The sequence below is a fragment of the Notamacropus eugenii genome, chromosome 4 (genome assembly GCF_028372415.1).
Source record: "Notamacropus eugenii isolate mMacEug1 chromosome 4, mMacEug1.pri_v2, whole genome shotgun sequence".
Classification (NCBI taxonomy): domain Eukaryota; kingdom Metazoa; phylum Chordata; class Mammalia; order Diprotodontia; family Macropodidae; genus Notamacropus; species Notamacropus eugenii.
Genome location: NC_092875.1, coordinates 229,310,439 through 229,337,005, shown reverse-complemented (window position 1 = coordinate 229,337,005; position 26,567 = coordinate 229,310,439). Strand labels below are relative to the sequence as shown.

General features: G+C 34.5%; 1 protein-coding gene across 1 annotated transcript in view; it reads left to right on the top strand.

Moving 5' to 3' along the window:
• Positions 1–26,567, top strand: part of CEP192 (centrosomal protein 192) — a 167,442-nt gene that overhangs the window by 85,037 nt on the left and 55,838 nt on the right. The window contains exons 30-37 of the mRNA XM_072606604.1: positions 14,246–14,394; positions 17,441–17,671; positions 20,600–20,725; positions 22,028–22,171; positions 22,337–22,400; positions 24,801–24,940; positions 25,366–25,458; positions 25,925–26,043. Coding sequence (XP_072462705.1) covers positions 14,246–14,394; positions 17,441–17,671; positions 20,600–20,725; positions 22,028–22,171; positions 22,337–22,400; positions 24,801–24,940; positions 25,366–25,458; positions 25,925–26,043 — 1,066 coding nt within the window. The remainder of the gene's footprint in view (positions 1–14,245; positions 14,395–17,440; positions 17,672–20,599; positions 20,726–22,027; positions 22,172–22,336; positions 22,401–24,800; positions 24,941–25,365; positions 25,459–25,924; positions 26,044–26,567) is intronic.

Here is a 26,567-nt window from a genome sequence, read left to right as displayed (position 1 = left end):
TCTAGTTTAATTATCTTCTCCAAGTGAGAAAACTGAGTTATTCAGGAAAATTAAATGATCTGCTGAAGATCACAAAGTTCATAAGTAGCAGAATGAGGATTCAGACCTATGTCATCTAAATTTAAAGCAGTGTTCTTTGTGCTTTGCCAGCCTGTTTCCAGATCTGTTTTTTAAAATATTTTGGTTTTAGATTAAACTTTTTTCCTGTGACTTTTTTTATTTCTATAAATACTTATATTTTTGTGATTTTTTTTCTTAATAGTATTACTTAAAAAAAAAATTGTTGGTACCTTAAATCTTAGATAAATAATCCCAGGTTAGTAGCACATCTTCCCTTAACTTTCCATTGGACCCTCTCTTGTAATCAAGAATAGTTTTTTTAAAACACTTTATGATGAGAAAAGGTTGTTTGTGCTCACCCAGATAATTATTGTAGTTTAGTCAGCTGTTTTGGCACTTACTGAATATATCATTCCTTTCAAATCCTTTACCCATTCCTGGAGTGATTGTGGAGAAATCCCAAAAAGCTGAGTTCAGCAGGTGTCCAGTAATATGAATAGGTAATTATCTTGAGAAAACCTATCTAGGAGCCAATATGGCGGATTACAGCCTGAACCCAGCTGAACTTTCTCAACATTCTCCTTCAGACAACTTTAAAATAATGCTTCAAATCATATTTTGGAACAGCAGAGTCAAGAGAAGGTCAGAGGGAGACACTTTTTCTACTTAAGAGAACCTAGGAGGTTGGCAGAAGTGGTATGTGTCACTAGAATGCACACAAGTCCAGAGCATGGTCGGAGCACCAGCAGTGGGCCTTGTAGGGAGGTAGGCATGACAACAGCAGTTTCGGAGGCTGTCAGCCAGGTAAGGGGATCAGATAGCTGATCAGAAATAGATTACTGGGTACAGCTGGTGCTGATTAACAACTCATGATTGGCAGTTGCTCATGAGCAATTCCAGGTCACAGTCCAGGGTAGAGAGGAGTGCTTGTGATTGGTTACAGACCATGATCACAGTTTCAGGGCCAAGAAGATCACCATCATTTGCAGTGACTGGGGAACAGGGGACCTGGTCTCAATTCCAGGGCCAAGAAGAGTGCTAGTGCTTGCATCTGAAAGGGAGCAGGGGCACTCCTTAGATAAAGATCAGAGTGCAGACCAAGAGAGCAGTGACTACACCACATTTAAAGCACTAGACTCGTAGTAGAACTAGTTGTGATAACAGTGGCATAAAAAAGCCTAAAATTTGATACAGTGCCTCTACTCCCATATGAGCAGATGCTAACTTCAACATAAAGTTCAAAGTGAAGAAATAAACTAGGAGAATGAGCAAATGGCAACAAAAGAACTTGATCATAAAAAAACTACTGTGGTAGCAGGGAAGACCAATAAACTTAGATGACAACTGTGTGAAAACAGCCACAAGCAGACCTCAAAAAAAAATGCTAATTGACTCAAGACCTGTAAGAATTCCTAAGAAAGTTAAAGTGATAAATGTGGTAGAAGAAAAATTGGGAAAAGAAATCAGTGATGGAAGAAAATCATGAAAAGAAAGTTAACAGCTTGGAAAAATAGGCACACAAGAAATATTGTTGAAAATAACTCCTTAAAAAGCAAAATTGACCAACTGAAAGAAGTATCCAGGCTCACTAAAGAAAATAATTCCTTAAAAAGCAGAATTGGGCAGTTGGAAGCTAATGACTCTGTGAGACTTCAAGAAACAATAAAACAAAGTCAAAAGAATGTAAAAATAGCAGAAAATATGAAATATCTCACTGGAAAAAAAAACTGATCTAGAAAATAGATTGAGAAGAGATAATTTTAAAATTATTGAACTACATGAAAGCCATGATCAAAAATAGAGCCTAGACATTATATGCCAAGAAGTTATCAAGGAAAACAGTCCCAGTATCTTAGATCCAGATATTTAATTTTTATTTAATTTTATTTAGTTTAAATTTTATTTAATTTAAAATATTTTTGATATTTAATATTTTATTATAATTATATAATTAAATATATGCCACATTATTATAATTGCATATTAATATAATTTAATATATTATGTTAATACTATAATAAATATATAATATATGTAATAATATATCCAATATATTTCAATATTTAGAATTAATTTAAAAATTTTATTTAATTTAAAATAAAAATTAAAAGAATCCACCAATCACCTCCTAAAAGGGATCACAAAATGAAAACTCCTAGGAACATTAGAGCCAGATTTCAAAACTCAGAATGTCAAGGAGAAAATACTGCAAGCAGCCAAAAAGAAACAATTCAGATACGGAGCCTCAGTCAGAAATCACACAAGATTTAGCAGCTTTCCTGTTCAGGGGGCGGAAGGTGTGAAATATGACATTCTGGAAGGCAAAGAAGCTAGATTACAACTAAGAATAACCTACCCAGCAACACTGAGTATAATCCTTTAGGAGAAGAAAAAGGATATTCAGTGAAATAGAGGACTTTGAACCATTCCTGATGAAAAGACCAGACATGAATAGAAAATTTGATATTCAGATGCAAGATTCAAAAGAAGCATAAAAAGGTAAACATGAAAGACTCAAAAGGGACTCAAAGTTAAATTGTTTACCATTCTATATGGGAAGATTCATGTAATTCCTAAGAATTTTATGATTATTAAGACAATTAGGATTCTAAATAGAAGGCATGGATGGCAGTTGATTATGTTGGAATGATCTCTAAAAAAGTAATGTAGAGGTGAGAAGGGGGAAAGGAGAGATAGAAGGGGGGAAATTTTCTCATGTAACAGATAGGCAAGGAAGAACTTTTATAGTGGAGGGGTAAGTGGAGGAAGAGTTGGTCAGTCCTTGACCCTCACTTTAATCAGAATTGGTTCAAAGAGAGAACAATATATAAACATTCAATTGGATATGGAAGTCTATCTTACCCAACAGGGAAATAGAAGGGGAAGAGAATAAGAGATATGGGGGAGGAAGCTGATAGAAGAGAGGAAGGGTAGATTAAGGGAGGTCAGAGAGACATGATAGAGAGAAGGATAAATAGAAGAAGATAAGATAGAGATAATCATAACTTTGGGAATGGGAGGAGCTAACCCATAACATGGAAGTGAATAGCAGAATGGATTTGAAACCAGAATCCAGCAGTATATTGTGTATGATAGACACACTTGAAACATATAAAGACCCACACAAAGGTAAAGGCCTTGAGCAGAATTTATTATGCTTTAGCTGAAGAGAAAACAAGGGTAGCAATCATTGCAAACAAAGGAAAAGCAAAAAGAGACCTCATTAAAAGAGATAATCGGGGAAACTAGTTGTCTCCCCAGTTAGAGTATAAGGTCCTTGTGAGTGGGTATTGTTTCATCATGTTTCTGTCCCAAGTAGGTATTACAGTGCCTGGCATGTGTAATAGGCCTGTTGATTGATTGAAAACACAACTAAATAGTATACTTTGATTCTTGTTAAGTTTTATCTTGTTGGCATACTGATTTTCAGTTATCAGTGTTTAGAATAGCTCACATGTATTTGGTGGTTATATTTGCCACTGCTAATAATTTAATTGTTGACATTTTAATTGTATTTTGTTACACATGCTTTATGCGTTAGTACATAGGTCTCTGAAACTGCTATAACTGTTATACTGGACTCATTTCCTAGGAATTAAAACTCTTTGTAAATGTTAAGTATTATAAAAAGTTAGATATTATTATTAGATGCTATTTAACTGATATATATTTATATATATATATATATATATATATATACACATACATATTTTTTTTTCCTTTTTTTCTTTATGTAATCTAGATCAGTTTTATGTTAACCTCGAAATAGAAATGAATTTCTCCTGGCCACATAATGACTTAGAAAACCACACATTACCTTTATCTATATCATGTTTGTGTTTTTATTATTTTGTTAAACATTTCCAAGTTACATTTAATCTGGTTCAGGTTGCACTCACAGGTCACCAGATTGACACCTCTGCCCTATCTCAGTAAATTGCCCTAGCTGCTGTCTGCTTTTTGTATAGTTGCAGGGAGCTAAGGATGGTTTTTACATTTTAAAGTAATATTTTATTGTGTTTAAAAATGTAAAAACCATTCTTATCTTCTTCCACATTTCTCCCTTGGGCCATAGTTTGTTGATCCCTGATTTCAATTTATATTGTATTTGGGTATTAATCATCCTTTCTCTCTATTGTTAGCTTTAGGCATTGTAGATAGAGTGCTGTACCTGGAGGACCTGAGTTCAAGCCTCATCTAAGACACTTAGTAGCTGTATGACCCCCAGGCAAGTGATTTAACGTCTGTTTTCCTCAGTTTCCTCAACTTTAAAATGGGGATAGTAGATTGTAATAGAACACCAAATAAGTGGGGTCCTTCATTATTACTTTATCATAGATCTTTTGTTCAGTTGTTTTTCAGTTGTACCTAACTCTTTATGACCACATTTGGTGTTTTCTTGGCAAAGGTACTGGAGTGGATTGCCATTTATTTCTCCAGCTCATTTTACAGATGAGGAAAATGAGGCAAAACAGGGTTAAATGACTTGTCCAGGGTCTTATACCTAGTAAGTGTCTGAGGCCAGATTTGAACCCAGAAGTCAAGTCTTTTTGACTCTAGGTCCACCACTCTATCCACAGTGCTACCTAGCTTCCCCTCATACAGCATTAATAGACTTGTAATCTTTCTTTCCCCCAGAACTAATCCTCTTTTTCCTCCTGACCTAGTAAATTTATAATATATTCCTATGATAATTAATTTTATTCTATTTTTGGCTTCATTCCATCTCAGCTAAGCAATCTCCTATGTTTTTTCTCACTCCAGGCATCTTTTCAGTGGTAGGACCAGTGTATCTCAGTGTAAGTTCTTTTCGGTACTTGTCTGAACTCTTGAAATAAGTATCTAATTTATTCCCTGATGCCCATCATTCCCAATTTATTATCTGCCCACATAGCTGCCAGAATAATCTTCCTTGAGCAAACATCTGACATGGTAGCCCATTCCACTTATGGACAGCAAATTTTTCCTGACATCAAATTTGCCTCTTTGAATCCTCTATTATTCTTGGTTCTGCCCTCTGAGGTCAAACTGAGCATCTAAACCAAGGGTTCTTTACTTGAGATGTCCATGAATTTATTTTTAAAAATATTTTTGATAAATGATTTTAGTATAATTGGTTTTCTATGTAATCTTATATATTTTAGATTGTTTTTTAAAAATATTCTGATGAAAGGGATACATAGGCTTCACCAGACTGACAAAGGATTCAGTTCTACAAAAAAGTTAAACTTTTCTGATTTAATTTTTCTTCCACATTATTGTCATCTAGTTGTGTTCCAGAAAATCTTATTTTCTCCCCACATCTTCTCTTCTTGCTAAACTTGTCCAGTTCCTTCAACCTAGTAGCCTTGTGTGTTGCAGACTTCTACCACCCTCGTTGCCTTTCTTTGAACCTACAGCATATCAATATTTATCTTAAACTGGCTCCCAGAACTGAACACAGTACCCTTATCTAGGCAGACTATAGAGAGAAATTGTCATCTTGTTATGCCTCTCTTAATAAATTGTCTAAGATCACAGCTTTTGGGGCTTCCATGTCCCATAGCTGACTCATTGAGCTTTACAATTCACTAAAGTCCAGATCTTCAAAGTACATGATGTCTAGTCAAGACCCTTTCCCCATCCCCCTTCTTGTACTTGTGCAACTGATTTTAATTCAAATTTGTAAGCCTTTCCATCCTTCCTTATCAAATTTCATCTTGTTAGATTCAGTTTTAAAATGTAGTATATCTCTTGTACTTTTATTTATTTTGTTAAATATTTCCCAGTTTCTTTTTAATCTGGTTAAGGGACACTCATTGAACTGCGTGTCAGCATGTTTGACACCTCTGCCTTGGAGGACAAACAGCCTTGATTTTGATTTCTTTCCAAAATTCTAGGATGGACAACCTAGGAGACATTTTAATAGGAGTTTTGATCACAGAACAATCATATCTTTGTGAAGAAAAGAAAATGCCAGACAAACTTTATTTCTTATTTTGACTGCATTATTAAGAAGGTGTTATTTTCTGGGAGATCAGGAAAATGCAATAGACAGTTAATGTAGATTTTAGGGCATATGATGCATGTTCTCATGTTCTCCTTGTGAAAAGAATGGAGAAATGTGAACTAGATTTTTGCGTAGTTAGTAGATTCATAGTACCCAAAGAATATTTAGTAATAGTTCAAAACTTGGAAGAAAATCTTCAGTAGAATTTTGACAAGGTAGTTGGCTGAATCTAATAAACATAAAAATTTTACATTTTAAGTGCTAACCAATACCATGGCACAGTAAGAGACATGGCTGATGAGTAGTTTTGAAAAGGACATGTGGGTTAGGGATATAGTCAGTCAGCATTTATTAAGCATTACTGTGTGGCAGATACGCTAAGCACTGGGAATAAATACAAAGAAAAGTAAGAGATAATTCTTGTTCTCAGGGAGCTCAAAGTCTAATGGAAGAGACAACATGCTAACAACCATGTACAAACAAGCTATATATAAGATAAACTGGAAAGAATCAACAAGCATTAGAATTAAAAAGAATCAGGAAAGGTTCCCAATAGAAAGTGAGACTTGAAGGAAGCCAGGAGGAGGAGAGAGGGCATCCCAGGTGTGAGAGACAGCTGATGAAAATTGAGTCAGAAATGTCTTGTGAGAAAAATAGCCAGTGTCACTGAATGAAGAGTGCTGGGGTGGGGATGTGATTATAATGTATAAGAAAACTAGAAAAGTCAGGGGAAGGTTATGAATTCCTTTGAATACCAAACAGGATTTTATATTTTATCCTAGAAATGGTAAGGAGTAACTGGAGTTTTCTCTGTGTGGCAGGGGTGGGCAGGGGCAGCTGGAAAGGGGGGCCAAGGTGAGGTGGAGTATATATGACATAGACCTGCTCTTTAGGAAGATCAGTTTGACAAATGAGTGGAGGATGGACTAGAGTGGGGAGAGATGTGACAGGGGGACCAAAAAGGCAGGCACTTGCAGTGTAGTCCAGGGATTAGGTGATTTAAGTCCTGCACCAAGTGGTGACAGGTTTAAAAGAGAGAGGAGTATGTGAGAGATGTTAAGATAAAACAGACCTTAGCAGCAGATTGGATAATATGGGGTAAGAGGTGTGCTTGTATGAGAGAGAATAAGGATTCAAGAATTAGCACCTAGGTTGGGAGCCAGGGTGGTGCCTTCTAATAATAATAGGGAAGTTTGGAAGGGCATGAGAGAAAACTTTAGGGGGAAAGATAACGAATTAACTTTTGGACTTGTTGAGTTTAAGCTGTCTGTGGGACACCAAGTTTGAGTTATTCAGTAGACAGTTGGAGACAGAAGACTAAAGGGGTTAGCAGATACATTAGGGCTGGATAAATCATTTTGAGAATCATTAACAGCGATAATTGAATCTATGAGAGCTGATGAGATCACCAGGTGAAAAAAGTTATCCTTTCCATATCTCAGAAATTAGGAACATAGCACCTCTGTGATCTGGAAAATCCATGCAAAACTTTTTGGCACTCCCTTTGTAAGAAAAGTTTGTAAGAGAAGTTTGAATTATTATGGTATTGAAAGATAAAAAAAAGTTCTTATTATACAATACCATGCATATATATTTCTGAGTTTCTGAACTTTTTCTGTATTGTCTGCTGGCCTTCATGTGTTGTCTGTGACTTCCACAAAACTACCCCAGAACTGTCATTTTATTTCTAATGCTGACCCGTGATATATCAGAACTGCGATGGGGAAAGTCATGGTGTGAAAGGGATATCTGTAGTACATCAGGAGAAAAGAGAACTCAGGACAGAACTTTGTGGGACATCCATGGTTAGTAGTGTGATATTGGACCCAAGGAGTAGGGAAGTGATAGATCTACTTGTCTGACTATATCTAGAGTAGCTTGTTACTTTCTAGATGCCACATCTTAGGGAAGGACATTGATAAATTATAAAGGAGTACACAGGAAGGCAACCAGAATGGTGAAAGGCCTTGTTTCATGTCATTAGGGAAGGACATTGATAAATTATAAAGGAGTACACAGGAAGGCAACCAGAATGGTGAAAGGCCTTGTTTCATGTCATATGAGAATCAGTTGAAGGAACTGTAGCCTGGAGAAGAAATAGTCCTCACTACTGGGAACTTAGTATCAAATATTTAAAAGGTTGTTAAGTTAAGACAAAGATTAACGATAATATCTGCAAAGTTCTTTTTAAATGCTAGTAGCTATTAGATTTGTTCTGCTTGGCATAAGAAGACAGGCTTTGAGTTTGGATAGAAGTTTCAGTAATGAAAATTTAGGCTTGATATAAGGAGAATCTTTGTTATGGCTAGAGCTATCCAAAAGTAGAATATCAGAGACAATTAGCCTCTGTAGTTAGTGGATTGTTTCTCAGTGGAGGTCTTAAAGCAATGCTGGATAATATTTCATCATATGCATTGTAAAGGACATTCTTTGTCAGTTGTGTATTGCACTAACTGGTCATTGATATCCCTTCCAACTCCAAATTCTCTTTCTAGTGATGTAATCTAATTGCTACTCTTCGCCTTATGACTGCTTAGATTCAAATGGGCAGCTTTCTTCTTGTATGTTCAGTTTAAAGTAGTGTCCTAACTTACATTATTCTTGCCAAATCCCTAGCCAAGTGCATTTTACTTTTCCTTGTTAATGTCATTTGACCTGTAACCTCAGTTCATCATCCCTAACTCATAAGTCATTATCTGTAGATCACCAAATCTTCAGCTGTATTGTTGTTTCCACGTGGATCAGAAGTAGACATATTTTTAAAGATTTGATTGATTTTGGGGAGATTTCTTTTTCCACTACTGAGGAGTTCATGTGTGGTTGACACATGGTCCTTCCCTCATCAGAATGTTCCCAACCACTGTACATAATTCTTTCTATTTCTCTAATTAATTATAAGTGTCTTAGTTCCTGGTAGTCCCTGATGATTCCAACTTGTTTCAAAGAGAAGTGCTTTGCCAACCTATATAAATGCTATATGAACGATCATAATGGTTGTTATCATTTCTTGAATAATGAGGTGTTTCACTGTTTCTATTTAGTAAGCATCTCAGTCATAGTATATATAGCTCTGAAGTTTCCATGGTCCTTCCACTCTTAGTTTTACATTCTTTCCTCAAGTTAATAATATGTAGATTTCCCAGTTACTTCTTTGAATTATTTTTCCTTTCCCTGCCTTGAAGCATTGAGAACATTCTTAACCATTTGATTCTCCTTAGTAAGCTGAAAAGTTAGAGAAACATTCTTCTCCTCGCATAGGGTGCCCATTTGGCATTTGTGGGTACATAACTGATACTTGATAGTCTCTGAAGCATACTATACTCTTCACAGGTCCCTGGAAAGTTTCCATTAACCTTCGTATTTCAACTGAAATCCTCATGCTTTTACTATTGGTGCCACTTCTTGTGGCTTATTCTGTAGATAATTTCTTCACATCATATCATTATTTTAAATTCTAGGGCCTGTGCAACTTTGTATACATAGTTTCCTTTCCGTCTTGCCACCTCAAATACTTATATTTGTGTCATGGAATATAGAATCCTAGGGGGAACGAATCTCAGAAGTTACCTAAGCCACAGCATAGCTAAACAAGAATTTTTTCCACATCATATTCTGCAAATGGTGATAGTCTAACCTTAGCTCAAAGACTTTTGGTGAATGGGAACCTACTATTTAATTTTAAGATAACTATAATTGTTAGGCAGTTGTCCCTTAAATCCAGCCTAAATTTTCTCTTCGTTGTGATTTCCATCTTTAGCCTTTATGCGTAGTACTGCTTTCTGGGGTCAGATTGAACAAATCTGAATCTTGCTCTCTCTCTCTTTTTTCCCTCCCAAATAATTATTTATTTATTTTTCATTTTCAGCATTCATTTCCATAAGATTTTGAGTTTTAATTTTTCTCCCTCTCCATCTTCTCCCCCCTCTCCAAGATGGCATGCAATCTGATATAGACTCTATTTATGCATTCATATTTAACATATTTTCTCATTAGTCATGATGTAAAAAATTAGAACTAATGGGAGGAATCACGAGAAAGAAGAAACAGAACAAAACAAAAGAAAAGGAGAGCAAATAGTATGCTTCCATTTGCATTCAGACTCCAAAATTCTTTCTCTAGATGTGGGTAACAGTTTCCATCGTGAGTCTTTTGGAGTTGTCTTAGATCCTTTTATTGCTGAGAAGAGCCAAGTCTATCAAAGTCAGTCATCACATAAAGTGACTGTTATAGTGTAGAAATGATGGACCTAGAAATGGTATTGCTGGTCACATTTATAGGTTGTTATCCCAAAGAGAGCATAAAAATGGAAAAAGGACCCACATGTACAAATATATTTATAGCAGCTCTTTTTTTGATGGCAAAGAATTGGAAATTGAGGGAATGTCCATCATTTGGGGAATGACTGAACAAGTTGTGGTGTATGAATGTAATGGAATACTGTTGTGATAGAAGAAATGATGAGCAGGCAGACTTCAGAAAAACCTGGAAAGATTTATATAGACTAAAAACTAAAGCTATCTGTCATAGATAGCTTTAGGTGCTTGCATTTCAGTGTGCTGCATCAGTTCACAACTCCACCAACAATGCATTAATGTTCCAATTTTCCCACATCTTCTCCAGCATTTATCATTTTCCTGTTTTGTCATGTCAGCCAATCTGGTAGTGTGATGTACCTCAGAGTCATTTTGATTTGCATATCTCTTTTCACTAGTGAATTAGAACACTTTTTCATAGGACTATAGATAGCTTTAGTTTCTTCCTCTGAAAACTACTTCTTCATATCCTTTGACCATTTATCAGTTGGGGAATGACTTATATTCTTATAAAATTCGACTCAGTTCTCTATATATTTTAGAAGTGAGGCATTTATTGTAGACACTGCTTGTAAAAATTCTTTCCCAGCTTTCTGCTTCCCTTCTGATCTTGATTGTGCATTGGCCTTGTTTGTGCAAAAACTTTTCAATTTAGTGTAATCAAAATTATTCATTTTGCATTTTATAGTTTTCTCTATCTCTTGTTTGGTCATAAATGCTTCCCTTCTCCATAGATCTGACAAGTAAACTATTCCTTGCCCTCCTAGTTTACTTATAGTATCATTCTTTATAACAGACTAAATCATGTACCCATTTTGACTTTACCTTGGTATAGGGTATAAGATGTTGGTGTATTCCTAGTTTCTGCCAAAGTATTTTCAAGTTTTCCCAGCAGTTTTTGTTAAATAATAAGTTCTTATCTCAGAAACTGGAGTCTTTGGATTTATCAAATAGTAGATTAGTATAGTCATTGACAAGTTGTGTCTTGTATATCTAACCTGTCCCGTTGATCCACCACTGTATTTCTTAACCAGTACCAAGTAGTTTTGATAATTGCTTCTTTATGATACAGTTTAAGATCTGGTACAGCTAGGCACCTTCTAGCATTTTTTCCCTAGTATTTCTTTTTATTAATTCCCTTGATATTCTGGACCTTTTATTCTTCCAGATGAATTGTGTTATTATTTTTTTCTAGCTCTGTAAAATAATTTTTTTTGAAGTTTGATTGGTACGTAACCAAATAAGTAAATTAATTTAAGTATAATTGTCATTTTTGTTATATTAGCTTGGCCTACCCATGAGCAACTGATGTTTTTCTAGCTATTTAGAACAGGCTTTATTTGTGTGAAAAAGTGTTTTGTAATTGTGTTCATATAATTCCTGAGTGTGTTTTGGCAGGTAGACTCGCAAATATTTTAGAATGTCTTCTGTAACTTTAAATGCAATTTCTCTTTCTATCTCTTGCTGTTGGGCTTTGTTAGTAATATTATAGAAATGCCAATGATTTATGTGGGTTTATTTTATATCCTGCAACTTTGGTAAATTAGTTTCATTATTTCAAGTAATTTTTTACTAGATTCTCTAGGTTCTTTTAGTGTACCATCATATCTACAAAGAATAGTATCTTTGTTTCTTCTTTACCTATTCTAATTCCTTCAGTTTATTTCTTGTCTTGTTGCTAAAGCTAACATTTCTAATACCACATTGAATAAGAGTGATGATAATGTACATCCTTGTTTTACCCTCAGTCTTATTGGAAATACTTCTAGCTTATCCCCATTACATATAATACTTGTTGATGGTTTTAGATAGATGCTACCTATTATTTTAAAGGTGGCTCCATTTATCACTTTAGTGTTTTCTGGCTCTCTTTTCTATGTGTTTATCTTTGAAATACCTCTAGAAGTACTCTTTTATATTAGAGCTAAACATTGCCAATTAGTTAACCTGATCCTCATGGCATAATCTTAAGGTTTTTCATTGTTAAAGTTGCCTTCCTCTGAACTCTCTTTACTTTGTCATATGCTTCCTAAAATGCAATATCCAGCAAATTTGGTGTGATCAGGGCAGAGTATAGCATTGCTATCTATCCCCCTTCCAAATCCTTGAACACTATAGCTTTCTAAATGTAGACTGTTTACATTAATTTTCTTGGTTGCCATATCACACTGCTGACTCATTGATCTTGCAGTCTGCTATAGTCCCCCTTATATTTTTCAGATGAACTAAGAAATGGCTGTATTTTCTGTTTGTGTAAGTTGATTAAAAAATGACTACTCTTATCCCTATTAAGTTTCATCTTTTAAGATTTGATCCAGTGCTAAGATCTTTGTGCATACTGACCCTGTCATATGACACATTATCTGTTGATTGAGCTCTGCTCAACTCCAGCTGCAGGGTTAATTTGCATTCCACTTATGTCATTAGCTGTCATTGTTAAAACAAAAAGTTTGATCATCTTCCATATATTTTTATATAATTTTATTTATTTTTAGGTTGTCCGCCTGACAAAGCTAATGAATGCTGTGAAAATGAGTTTTGTCTTGTATAAATTTTGTTCTTCCTTACCACCTGAAAGCATTCTCCAAATGGGTGCTAGTAAATGTATGTTGAATTGAATGCAATTGCAGAAGATTTCTTTGCAAGATGTTTTTGTAGTTAATTCAAGCTATTTATCAAGTTGCTTCTCTCTCAATCTTTTTACCCTTCTCTGTTTCCCCCCCTCCTTTTTTAGCCTTCTGTACTTTCAGTTGTTAGTTGAGAAATGCAAATGCTTTAATATATTCCTATGTCTCTGACCAAGTTCATTCTCTGCTAAAATTGACTATCCTGAGGAGCTGGTGTGAGTTTACTGATATGAAAAGTACAAAGGGAAAAATAAATAAAATGATTCTTCCTGCATTCCATATCTGGAAGCCACAGGGAAGCCTGGTTTGTCCTATTTCTTTTTCATTCATTTCATCTCTGTTCTTTTCCTAGTGTTCAGTAAGCACATAACTGAACTAATAAGCCATGAGCTCCTACCTTTTCTGTACTATGACTTACTTTTTCTTGACAGTGAGGACGAAGGGAGGGAATAAACGTTTATCTACTACCTACTAAGTTCCAGGCATTATACTAAGCGCTGTACACATTTCATTTGATCTTTACAGCAACCCTGGGAGGTAGGTGCTGTTATAGGCAGACAGCTTAAATGATTTCCTTAAAGGTCATTCAGCTAATGAAAGTCTGAAGCCGGATGTGAGCTCAGGTCTTCCTGACTTCAGGTTTAGCATTCTTACTGTGCCTCCTAACTACACAAGTAGACACATAATTGTTATATGTACCTTTTCTTTACTGCTTCACCTCTCTTTTGGTCTTTAAAAAAAACCCAGTGAGGCTCTTCCTCTTTTTTGTGCCCCCTGCCCTCTCCAACACAAACAAACACAGCCAACAGAAGCAACTAAGACACTTTTTTTGGTAAACTTTTTTTTTTTTTGGTGAAGTTTTAATGTATATATTATATAGCTTCTCTGCAAATTTTAAGGTAGTAAATTATCTATACCTTGTGCATTGATATAGAAATGAAATGAAAAGTGAATCATGAAACAAAACATTGTTAAATGAAAATTTATAATTTTTAAAGATTTAAAACATTTTCTAAGCTCATATCCCAAGAAAGAAAAAATGTTTTTAGTAATGCTGAATTTTGTTTTGGCTTTTTTAAAAGTAGTGTTAAAAACTCATAAGGAACCAGAAGATACTGTTCTGTATTGATGTTGAATGATAACATGACTAAATGAACCTATTTAAAATGTAAAATTAATTTTGAATTGAAGGAAGTGACAAATGAAGGAAAAAATTAACCACATACCTTCTGTTATTATGTTTTATCATTATCCAGGGAATGTCAGAGTGCCAGAAGAGTTGAAGTTTCCTCATGCATGTTGTGTGGGCATTGCTTCTCAAACCAATCTTAGTATTTTTAATCCAACTGACCGTTGGTTACAGGTCACCATTGGAATACTTAGCATTACTGTCGATGGTGAAAAGGTAAGTTTTTCTGTCTATCATCAGGATCACTTAAAGATTGTCAGGAATTAATCCTTACTTTCTTCCTTCTCAGTTCAACTATTTATGTTATGTGTCTTAAACTGTATTAAGTTGTCCTTTTGAAATAGGAAATTCTTAATACAGGCAGTAAAATATTTTAATTCTTTCCTTACTCATAGTTTTCAATCATTCAAGTATTTGCTTTTTCTGGTAACATTTGTTGAAAGTAATAAGCTCTGTTTTCTACTTGATATTCAGTTTGTTATTCATATTTGAAAGAACTCAATGACATATCTTTGCCCCAGCTAAAAAACATTTGTTATCACAGGGCCACAAAATAAGATGTTAACTTGTTAGCTTATTTAGTTACCTTAAGTTTGGGGTTAGGAAGTACATCTTGCATTATAGTATTTCTGGCAGTTTTCCTGTGAATGTTGCATTGGCATGCTGTTTCTAACTGTAGTGCCAGTGCTATACCCACAGGAGCTGCTATGGATGTGCATGTATATTTCCAGGTAAATTTGCAAAATAAAAACTTTCTTTCAAAGACAAAACCAAAATATTTATTCAGATACCAGAAAGCCAAATTCCATCATGGTAACAATGAAGTTTGTACACATTACCAATAAAGGGAGCACTACCATCCCCAAGCCTTCCCTCCTTTGGGCCTCCCCACAAACAAGTTCACTTAAGCAAAATTACTCCCTCTCCCACTCAAGCTAGCTTTTCTGCTCTGCCCTGCCTCCTCTCTCTCCTAGCTCCATCTCATACTCTCTCTTCCTGCTCTACCCATTTGACAACCACTCCTCCCACAATGTGCTCCATGTGACTCAGGCTGTGGGCTGGGCCAACGCTCAAAACAGGTTACATGGGCTTATTAAGGGGCAGGGAAGATCTTCAAATTCCCTTACCATTACACCAACCCATACCTGTAAAAGAATTTCCTGTGCAAACACTGACCAAACTTTCAGTACACTAAGATTCTTCAGATCTTAGCCATACTACCTTCATTTTATACTAGTGTAATTGATTTTATGGTCACATGTTTTAAGCATTACTCTATTTGATCCAGTGTTCTGCTGTATCAAAATCTTTTTGGATCCTGACTCAGTGTATTAACTTACCTCTCCTAGCTTTCAGTCATCTGGAAATTTGATAAGCCTGCTATTTTATCCCTTTATCCAAATCATCAATAAAATTGCAAAATAATACAGGGTCAAGTATAAATCCCTACTCCATTGGAGACTTTTTCCCTAGCTGGAATCAGACCATTAATGAATATTCTCTGGGTCTGATCATTCAACCCAACCTGAATTTGTTGTACTATCTTTATCTAGCCCATATCTCTCTATCTTTTCCTCAATAATAGTATGAGAAACTTTGTTAAGTATTTTGCTAAAATAATCATAAGTGAATTATATCTACTGCGTTTCTCCCACTTATCTGTCTAGTAAGACTTTCAAAAAACAGTTTGATCTACTGTGACCTGTTCTTGATGAAAACATGATTATGATAACTATTTCTACACAACTTTATTTCCTATACCTTCATCACTAATCATTCCCTTAATAATGTGTAATACAAGCAAAGTCAAATTCCTTGGCCTATAATTTTTAGACTTTTCCCTTATCTAATTTTTTGTTACCTTTCCAGCTCTACACAGTTTTTCAGAGATCACTGAAAGTGTCTTAAGAATCATATCTGCCAGTTCTTTAATTCTCTAGGATGTAATTCATCTGGGGCAGGTGACTCGAACTCATCAAATGACTGCTAGTTGTACTTTTTACTATTATTATGTGTGTTGGGTTTTAACTACCCATTTTATTCTTCCTTTCCAGTTCAAAAGTTATACTTTGTCAGAAAAAACAAAATGAGTTAAACAATTATGCTTTTTCTCTACATACCATGACATGCAGGAGTCTTGCTGGTTCTTTGCTTTTTTTCTTTTCCAGGATATAGCTTTGAAAATCAATTTTGGTTTCTATAGATGTTGACACCAGCTTTATTTAATCTCTCAGTTGTAGTACCTCTGACATATTCTTACAGACCTCTCACACTTTCTAATCCATACCTGGTTTCTTACCCTCATTTCCATTGTTTGTGTGGTCCACAAATCTCAATCTCATTTTTAGACACTATCTACTTAACCAGCTGTTCACTTTCCAGCTACTTTTTCTGTTCTGATTTCCTTCATATAGAATACCTACTTCTGGCTCTATTTTTCTTGTCCCATACATTTCAATGTTTAGCAATATTTTCTGAGTTTCCTACTGGGTAGTAGTTATCTAGTTTGAATTTTTGACTAAAAGTGCCAGTAAGCTACTGAGAGTAAACTTAGACACAAGCCATTAGAATGTCCCTCTTTTCATTTGTCCTTTGATAGCTACTTTCCCTCAGTTAGTATGAATATTTACATGGAAGAGAATACAAAGTTCTTACCACCATTCCATTTAATTCTTGCTTGTATAAGTAGTTACCAATTTGCATTGCAAAAATTATTTTGTCAGTTATTTCATAGAAACCATGTTATGAATATTGATTCATTAGTTCTCTCAGAAAAACATATTTTACCCATTTTGTATCTGAGTTATGGTACTCTAGGATATCTGACAGTTATTTATGACAGTGTTTTTATGGGAAAATGTATTGAGACCTCAAATTTTGGGGACACATTGTACATTTTTCCTCACTGTAGCATGAGTATAGGTAGTAGTCTCCTTGTCTTTCTAGCCTGCCAATTCTACTTATTGAGTATTGGGAGTTGAGACTATTTCAGGTCAAAATCACTGTTGATGCCTTGGCAAGGATTAATATCGAGAAGAGAGCAAGGTACTCTGGGGTTGTTGAAAGGGGACTTAGAGTGGTTAGTAAAGAGTGGAAGAAAGCTTGTTTTTCCCATTTGTAAATTAATTTGGATTTCTTTTAAAGACTGGTAATTAAGTAGGAATGCTATGCCTTATGTTTAATTTTACTTTTTCTTATCAGTTAATAACTGTTTAAACTGAGTCCACGACATTGTTTAGCAATGTTTTTTTTCTCCTTAAAGGTAGATCTTTCAACATGCCATTGTTTAGTTTTCAAGAACAAAACTGTTATAGGACCACATACTACAGAAGAGATAAAAGTGCTTTTCATGCCAGCCCACCCTGGGATTTTCAGATGTGTGTTAAGAGTTTCTTCCTGGCCTGTTTCATCTGATCTAGATGCAATAGCACAGGCAGAAGCTTTAGCAAATAGGATTGTTTTAACAGCTGTTGCTGAAAATCCTGTTGTGGAGGTAAGTAATAGTTTGTTTCAGGCAATTTAAAATAGATCAATTTATTAGTGGTTTAGCAGAAAGAGCATTGGGTTTTTAGTTGGAATACTTAGGCTTAGTTTCCATCTCTGCCACTTAGTAACTAAGAGACTTCAGGAAAGTCACTTCATTTCCAATCCAATTTTTTTTATCTCAAAATCAAATAGTAATCATTTGTCACCTACATAGCAGTGTTATTCTGAGGAAAATACTTAAGAGTGTAAAAATGTTATATGAAGGTCAATTATGTCATTATTGGCATTTTATCCTAGGCAGCTTAAAATGAGGAGAATTATGTATAAAAACCATCTGAAGTAAATACACATATGCATGTGTGTAATGTGTATGTATGTGTGTATATGTATATGTGTGTGCATATACACATATATGGGTAGGTAACATGAAATTAATGTCATTCAGTAAACATTTATTAAGCATCTACTATATTCTAGGCCCTTTGCTAAGGTCTAGGGTTACAAAGAATCTGAGGTTACATTACAAAGAATGACAAAAGATAGTCCCTACTGTCAAGAAGGTTACAGTTTAATGGGAGAGGCAACATGCAATAAATATTTAATATCAGCATTATAGTCAGTATATACTTTTTGATTGAGAGAAGCCTAGAAAACCCAGAAAGGCTTCTAAAATAAAATACTAAATGTAGAACTATAATACTCAACTATGAGTTGAGACTTTAGTAGTTTACATTTCTGGAAGTGCTAAAAAAAGTTAAAGAATGCTACCTTTTAAAAGACTGTAGCTGTTTTTTTCTTTCTTCCCTTCTTTTTTTCTTTCTTTCAACAATTGCTAAATGACTATGTGTTATATTTAGGACATATGGAGAGATTTTTAGGGTAGAAGGATTATTGACACTGGAAAGCAAAGAATCTGATCCTAGAATTTATAAAATTGGAATGATGAAATCAGGTTTGACAATATATAAAATTGGTTTCTTGTTTCAAAGATTTTTGTAGCAACCCAATATATAAAAGTTGACTAAAATGATTACTGTCTATAGATTGATCTTTTTTATCCTCAAACATTGCATCTCCAAACTTTTGAGAAATGAATAGATGTACTGAGAGAAGATTGACAGCCATTCCATAGTTAGTTTTACAAGCAGTTCAAGATCTTAACCCACCTTCCTGATTGCCTTTTATTGCCTTTAAGTATATATTTAAATGTTGGGTAAAATTCTCGGTAGTGGTTAGAGGCCTTCTACCATGTGTGGTAAGGGTATTTTTCATTCATTTGCTGAATATTGATTTAAGCACCTATTGCATACGTGGCACTATACTATGGGATTTAGCACCTTGACAGTCTTTCTAATTTTTTTTAAAAGAAAAGTTAGCATAAACACACCAGTGATTATTGAGAAGAGGCATGTCCTGTATATAGACAAACATCTAGAGAAGTATATGATTGAGTGCTCAATGAGTGGTTAAGTACAGTAGGAGCTCAGAGGAGGAGATTTAGTATGGGCTGGAATAATTGGCACAAACTTCATGATATCAGTGAATCTTAAGTTGAACCTTGAAGAATGAGTAGGATTTGACTAGGCACCAAGCAGTTTTGAACGAAATAGCATGAAACAAATTCAGCTTGGTTGGCAGCAATTCAAAAGATGTATTCATAGATGTAGGCCATTCAGACCTGAGCTGAGGATTTGTTGTGCAAAAATAAATTGGGACTAGTTTATGGAAGCCCTTCAATGTTAGGTTAAGGATTTTGGACTTCATCCTGTAGGTAGAAAAGTTGTAAGAGGTGATATAACCAAAGTTTAATTTTTGAAAAAATGAATTTAGTGCCAATATGTGCCATAGTTGAAATGAGAAGAAATTCTGGGGTGAGAAAGTTTGCCTTTTAAAATGCTTTTCTGGAAAATCTAGAATTTAAACCTACATTTTATCCCATCTGATTTAATGTGTTTGGGAAAATATAATTGCAATCATTTCTTCCACTATTTTCCATATATCGTAAAAGAATATACAGACACATACATGTGCTACTTTTTCCCTTTTTGATTTGAGCTGTGACCATACCTCAGATTGTCATCATTTTAAATAAATACCTTCAGTATTTAAGGAGCAAATTAAGTCTGAAAAGTAACTTCTTTTATGTATTCTGATATAGAATTAAATGCAACAGTAATCATTTATTAGGCAGTTATGTGCCCACTATCGTGTGCAAAAACACAAAAAATACAGGCCCTGAAGGAACCTTCCATTTTGTTGTGAACTCTTCAAAAAGCAACTATGTAATTTTGAACCTGTAGTTTTTATTTTAGGGTGAAATAGTATGTATATGGACTGCTATGTGGTGCAGTAGATAGAGTGCCAGTCCTGAAGTCAGAAGACTCATCTTTTTGAGTTCAAATTTAGCCTGAGTCACTTGGTAGCTGTATGACTGTGGGCAAGTCATTTAACTCTGTTTGCCTCTGTTTCCTCATCTGTTAAATGAGCTGGAGAAGGAATGGCAGACCACTCCATTATCTTTGTCTGGAAAACCCCAAATAGGGTCAGAAACTGAAACGACTGAATGACAATGACAGTATATATACAGGGTGTTGAAAAAGTCTTAGTGTAGATTGTCTTCTCTTTTGATCTTAAAACGGCTTTAAGACTTTTTGGACACACCTTGAATTTAAACTAAGTTTGGTAGTTTTTTCTGATAAATTTTGATATACACTTGAATATTTCAGAAGTAGAATTTAAAATTAGAATTTCTGCAAAGTATTCAAGGGCTATTTATTTGTGCCGAGGTTATTGGGAATTAAGCATAATGGCATCTTCGTCTGTGAATTAGATGCTCCTGTCAGTGGTTCTATGCCTATCATAATATTGTAATTCTTAATGCAACATTTCAGTATCAAAGTGTAAAAAAAGTTATTTCTTTTATCGTGAAAAAAAGGTGGAACCAGTCAATACAAACTTCCTTGATTTTGGAGATCTAACTTATGGAAGTTGGAAAGTTCTACCATTAAAGTTGGTAAACAAGACTCACGCTGTTATTCCAGTTAGGCTAATCATCAATGCAGTAAGTATACCTGATATCTGAAGCAAATTCAGAACCTGTCTTGTTTTTGGAATTTTAGAAATAACTGGACTTGAAGTTGTGATAAAATTCTGTTATGAATAATAGTATGCAAATAATAGTTTAAAATCCATTAAATTAGGGGCAGCAAGGTGGCATAGGGGACAGTGCACTGGCTCTGGAATCAGGAGGACCTGAGTTCAGTTCTGGTCTCAGACATGTTACACTTAGCTGTGTGACCCTGGGCAAGTCACTTAACCCTGATTGCTTCACCTTCTCCCCTACCCTCCAAAATAATTCATTAAATTTTGGTTGAGCAATATCTGGACATTAGAATTTCATGTAACTCTCATGTTAAGTGTAGAGAGCAGTGTGGTGTAGTAGAGAGCTGGCTTCAGAATCAGTGAGAGCCTGGGTTCAGGTTTAACCTTTGCCTCTTGTTAGTTTTGTGATCCCAGGCAAGTCATTTGACCTCTAGTTGCTCCCAGGAAACTTATTAAGAGTATAGGTTGCGTAACAGGTACATTGATAGAGGTAGAATCTCAGCTGGAGCTACGAGCTCTTTACTCATAGACTGGACAACAGGTCCCTGCCCACCTAGCGCAGAGTGAATGTAAATACTAATTAGTAACTGTAAATACTAATTAGTAACTGTTTCTCTTTTATCCAGGAACCCTGAGGGTCTTCTCCCAGTTTGATTTTTTTTTTTTATTAAAGGGGCCATCCCGTGAGCAACTACTTAAGCCTATTCCTTGAATGGGTGTATCTCACTCAAAGAAGGTATTTAATAAGACCTTAGCCTAAAAGGACCAGGGTCGTACTTTGCATCCTGGGCCATCTCCAGTCGTCCTGATGAATATCAGGCTACTGGACCCAGATAACTCTGGGGAAGAAAGTAAGGTTGGTGACCTTGCATAGCCCTCCCTCACTCAGATCAAAGTCAGCTGCATGTCATCATCTTGATGTCATGGTCTTCTTCATGAACAAAGGACAAACACAGGAGCTCTATCTTTTTTTGTATTACTTTTTTCCTTTTGGTCTGTTTCTTTCACAATATGACTAATGTAGAAATATTTTTTATGTGATTGCACATATATGATGTATTTAAGATTTTTACTTTTTTAGGGAGGAGGGAAGGGGGAGAAAATTTGAAACTCAGATTTTTAAAAAATGAACATTAAATATTATCTTTACGTGTAATTGGAAAAAATGAAATACTATTTAAAAAAAGAAATTAAAGGGCCATTTAAACAGAAGAAGGTACTGTTAGTCTTGCTGAAATTCGTTTTTGTGTTTTCCAAACAGAATGCTATAGCTTGGCGTTGCTTTACATTTTCTAAGGAACCAGTTAGTGCTTCTTTAGAAACTGCTCTTCAGAGTGATATAATTGCTCAGCTCACAGCTCCTTCTGTTATAAACCATGTGATGTATGCCAGTCGTGATGGACATGTAAGTTGGGAGTTTTTAACATTTAAGTAGGGGACAAAGTTTCCAAAGAATTCTTTCATCAAATTAATTTTTAATGAATGTCCATTTTGCCAAAAACAAAACAAAGTTATAATTTTCTTTAAATAATCTTAACAGTGTCTGTGTTTAATATCTTTTCATTTCCAGGATCCAGAATTTCTGAAGATTTGGGTTATTTTCCATGGTCCAAAAAAACAGATCTCTCCTTCAGGTATTTATTAATGGCATGTTGAGATTATTGTTGTAATTTATATATTTTCTTACTAACACTATTGAATAATTTAAGACTTTTTAATCTAGATATATATGATGGCGTGAACATTTTAAATAAATAACATTAAGACTGTGTGCATTGGGTAGAGTGGGATAAGTAGAGATAAAGAAAGCTACATATATTCATGGACAGTGAATTACTTTTTTTTTTATCAGAATTTTGAAATCATTACAGTTAAAACATCATTACTCTCTACTTTAGTAATTTTGAATTTGTGATAATTATATCCTGGCTAAACTTAATTTTATCCAAAGTTGCTAATAAGTTATATTACCTAAAAAGAAGGGTTCAAAGAAGTCATTAAAATGAGAAGATTTGCACCCAATTCCTGCTTCTTCTCTTAAGATCTCTTTTACTTTAGGAAAATTATTTAATCTCTTTAAGCCTGTTTTCTCATCTGCAAAGTAGGAACAATACTTGGACTGACTATATCACAGAGCTATTGTGAAGGATGTGCTTTGTACCTAAAAAGGGCAACAGTAACATCTCCATTTTCTGTAGTTTCCTGTTGCTGCTGCTTCTGCTTGTACTGCTGTTGAGGGACATTAGACCTACTTAATCATTTTTAAGATCTTTACAACATTATGCAGAAACTGATGTTGACTCTGTTCATTGAAGTGGTACCAGAGAATCAGTGAAAACAACCAGTACCCAGCAACTTCAGTTCAATTATTTGTATGACTCTTTGCCTTTAGGACTGTACTGTTGTCATGTTAAAACAGCTATTCATTTGTGTGTTGGAAGTTGCTACAAAGATTTTTTTAAAAATTCATTTGAAACTTTTCACTAATCATAATGGTGCCTTACAGTTTATTATAATTATTTCATTTGATCATTCCATCAACCCCATGTGATAAGTAGGGCACGTATACCTAACTGAGGTACAAGGAGGTTAAATGAATTGTATAAATTTGGAGCTGATAATAAAACTGAACTCTTCTTGCTGTACTAACTATACATTTCTTTGTATTAACTACATATTAATTACCCAACATCCTATCACAAAATTTAATTATCTTGACCCTTACAATCCCTAGCTTTCTCCACTCGATTCAAGTGCTGTCTTCTCCATGAGGCATTCCCTGATCCTCTCCTGTGCTAATGTCTCTGCCCCCAAATTCCCTAATATTTACACACTCACACACTTGAGCATGTTTCTCCATAATAGAATATAAGCTCCTTGAGGACAAGGACTGTTTCTTTTTAGTAGATGTGTCACCAACACCTACCACAGTTCCTGATTACACATAATAGTTACTTAATAATTGCTTATTGATTAATTAGTCAGTTCAATTTGTCTTTAAAGTCAGGGGAAATGTAGCTGCGCTATGGGCCAAGATCAGATTAGGGGAGTGTTTGGTTTTGGTTTGTTTTCATTTTTTTTTAAAAGAAGTGGGGATTCAAAGGTTATATGGCTTTTCTTGTGTATCAGTGCATGAGTTTTTTTAAAAAACTTTTCCAAGTGTGCTTTCTTCATATATCTCCTGTGATACAGTAGACTGGGATAGGTAATCCAAAAAATTATTTGGTTTTTCAAAATTTTTTCATATCTGAAGTTTTTGTTTCCTGTATATGTGACTTCATGATGCAGATTGAAATAAGCTATTAAATTGAAAACAAATGAATTAATTCCAATTTGGTTATTACTATGTAATTTTTACATATTTTCTCCCAAGATCCTTTTGTTCTTGAGCAGAAGAAATATAGTGTCTGCCCCTTAAATATAGTGTCTGAGGTTCTTTAAAAACCAAGAAATTTCTCTTTATTTGAGAGTTGTCTCTTTCCAGGTACATATCTGGCCTCCCTCACATAGTGAAATTATAAAAGAGTATAGTTTTTGTCCTTTAATTAAAATTCATCTTAACATCTCTATTAGTATTTCTTCCTCTGACCTATGGAATTTATTTGTGTAGAATTTTTTAGATCCTCCTTTACTCTTCTTAACTTTTTGGGCATGTACATCTTTAACCTGTAATACCTTCTGATAAATATTTTTTCTTAAATGATAACTGTCAGACTCCTCTGTAGTTGAGCTTTTTTTTTCTTCAGTCCTAGTTATCCATGGTCAGCTTTAATATATACCCCAGTGAGGATGACTCCTTGAGGACTGGAACTGTTGGGTTTTGTTGTTGTTGTTTTAAAATCACAATATGTAGTGTTTTGAACTTTAGTAGTGTTCATGCATTACCCAAAGTTCAGTTTGATTTTAGTCAGATAATTTGCAACATGTTAAAAGTCATGTCACTTTGAAACTTTAGTTTCTGATTTTGACTGGGGGAAGTTTTACCAAAATGAGATGGTAATATAATCAACTCTCTTGTCAATGTTGTTTTACAGGGAACTTGGGTGCAGCAGAAGAATTTTTGGCAAGAATTGATGTGGAAGTTGATAGCCCAAGCCCTACTACTGTTATTAAAAGTGTTGCTCTTCGAGCAAGAGTAGGAATAGCTAGAATACATGCTCCAAAAGACTTACAGGTACTATAATTATCTTTTTTAAGTAGTATAATTTTTAAATTTCATATTCTTCTTTTTTGGATAATTGAGTATTATGATTTTTCATTTCAGTGTTTTGTTATTTTTTTAAATATTACATTCATTTTGAATTATAGTTCTTCTATTTATTGATCCCTTTCTTACACAAAGATTAAAAAAGAAAAATGGGAAAGTAGAAGTTCAACAAAACTGACCCATTGGCTTTGTTGGACAGTATATGCACTATTTTACCCCAGTTCTCTCTCGTGATGCTGGTGACAATGCCTTCATAGCATTCTCTAGTTTGATTTTGATCCATGTTTTACCATAGTTAAGGGAATTCATGCAACACAAACACATTGGATGCTTTTCTTTTAGTAACAACTCACTCTTCATTAAAAAACAAAAATCTGCTATCTTTCCCCTAGAGTATGCATTTGCTTGCCAGTGTGGGTTCATCAACAAAGCAATTTTTGCCTTTGAAAAATGCTGGAAATATTGATGTCCACTTAAATATTAAGGTAAGACTTACTAATAATGCTGGGTGATAGTGTTTTTCAAAGTAAACTTTTGCAAATGTCACTTCATAAGTATAGTCAGGTAGCATGATAATAGTAGGTTAAATATATAATGGTAGGTTTTCAGAATTGGTTGAAAAATATAATATTCTTATTAGTTGGAACCTAAGATTTTACATATAAGTACCAAAAACCTTGGTTTCAGTATATAAGGGAGAATTAGAGATGAATGAGATGTAGAGATGTGTTGTAGTATTCAAAGGTTGGGAACTGGGGAGAAGATACCATTGAAACTTTTTTCATCCAGACTAGGAGACTGTAGACACAAAGATAGTACAAAGTAGCACGTAGAGGAAAAGAAGGTACAAAAGATTGTACCAGGGGAAAAAAACTATGGTCCAGGAAAATAGAAGTATAGTCACATAGGCTATTAAGTGGCTTCCATTGGTAATCATATACATTTTTATAGATTTCAGATCAATTCAGTTACTTTTCTGTAAACCCAGAGAATCTCTTTCTTAAACCTGAAGAGGAACAAGAAATTGCAATTTCATTTACTCCGAAGGATTTCAGAATCTATGAAGAAAGGTGATGTAAAATATTTCATGCCTCATACGCACTGTTACTTGAAATCTTTAGCTCTAGCTTTAAGTGAATCCATTGTTTTGAATATGCTACCATCAAATGGTGTTGCGCTGCAACCACCTAGTCAAAAATTACAAAGTATTTTTTCCCAAGGTTTCAGATAGTAATAAGCTCTTAACTTAAACCATCAATTTTCCACTCCTTATTTATTACAGATTACCTTTTTATTGTAATAGCTGATTGTAATAATTTTAAAAACTAAATCTTAAAAATACTGCAGATAAACTTTTTGAGCAATGAAAGTATCTGGTACATTTTTAACAAAACATGTAGTTCTTTCAAGATAGTCTATTTCTGTCGAGCTTTAGCTTAATTATTTCCATACTTTTGTGAATCGTTAGAAAGTTTTTCTATCTCAGGCTTAGCCAGTTATGTGACTCATAGATGCTCAAAGAATAATAATCTCATCTTGAAGTTAGATCTTACTGATTTGTTATCAGTTTTTAATCAATGTTGCTATTATAGTA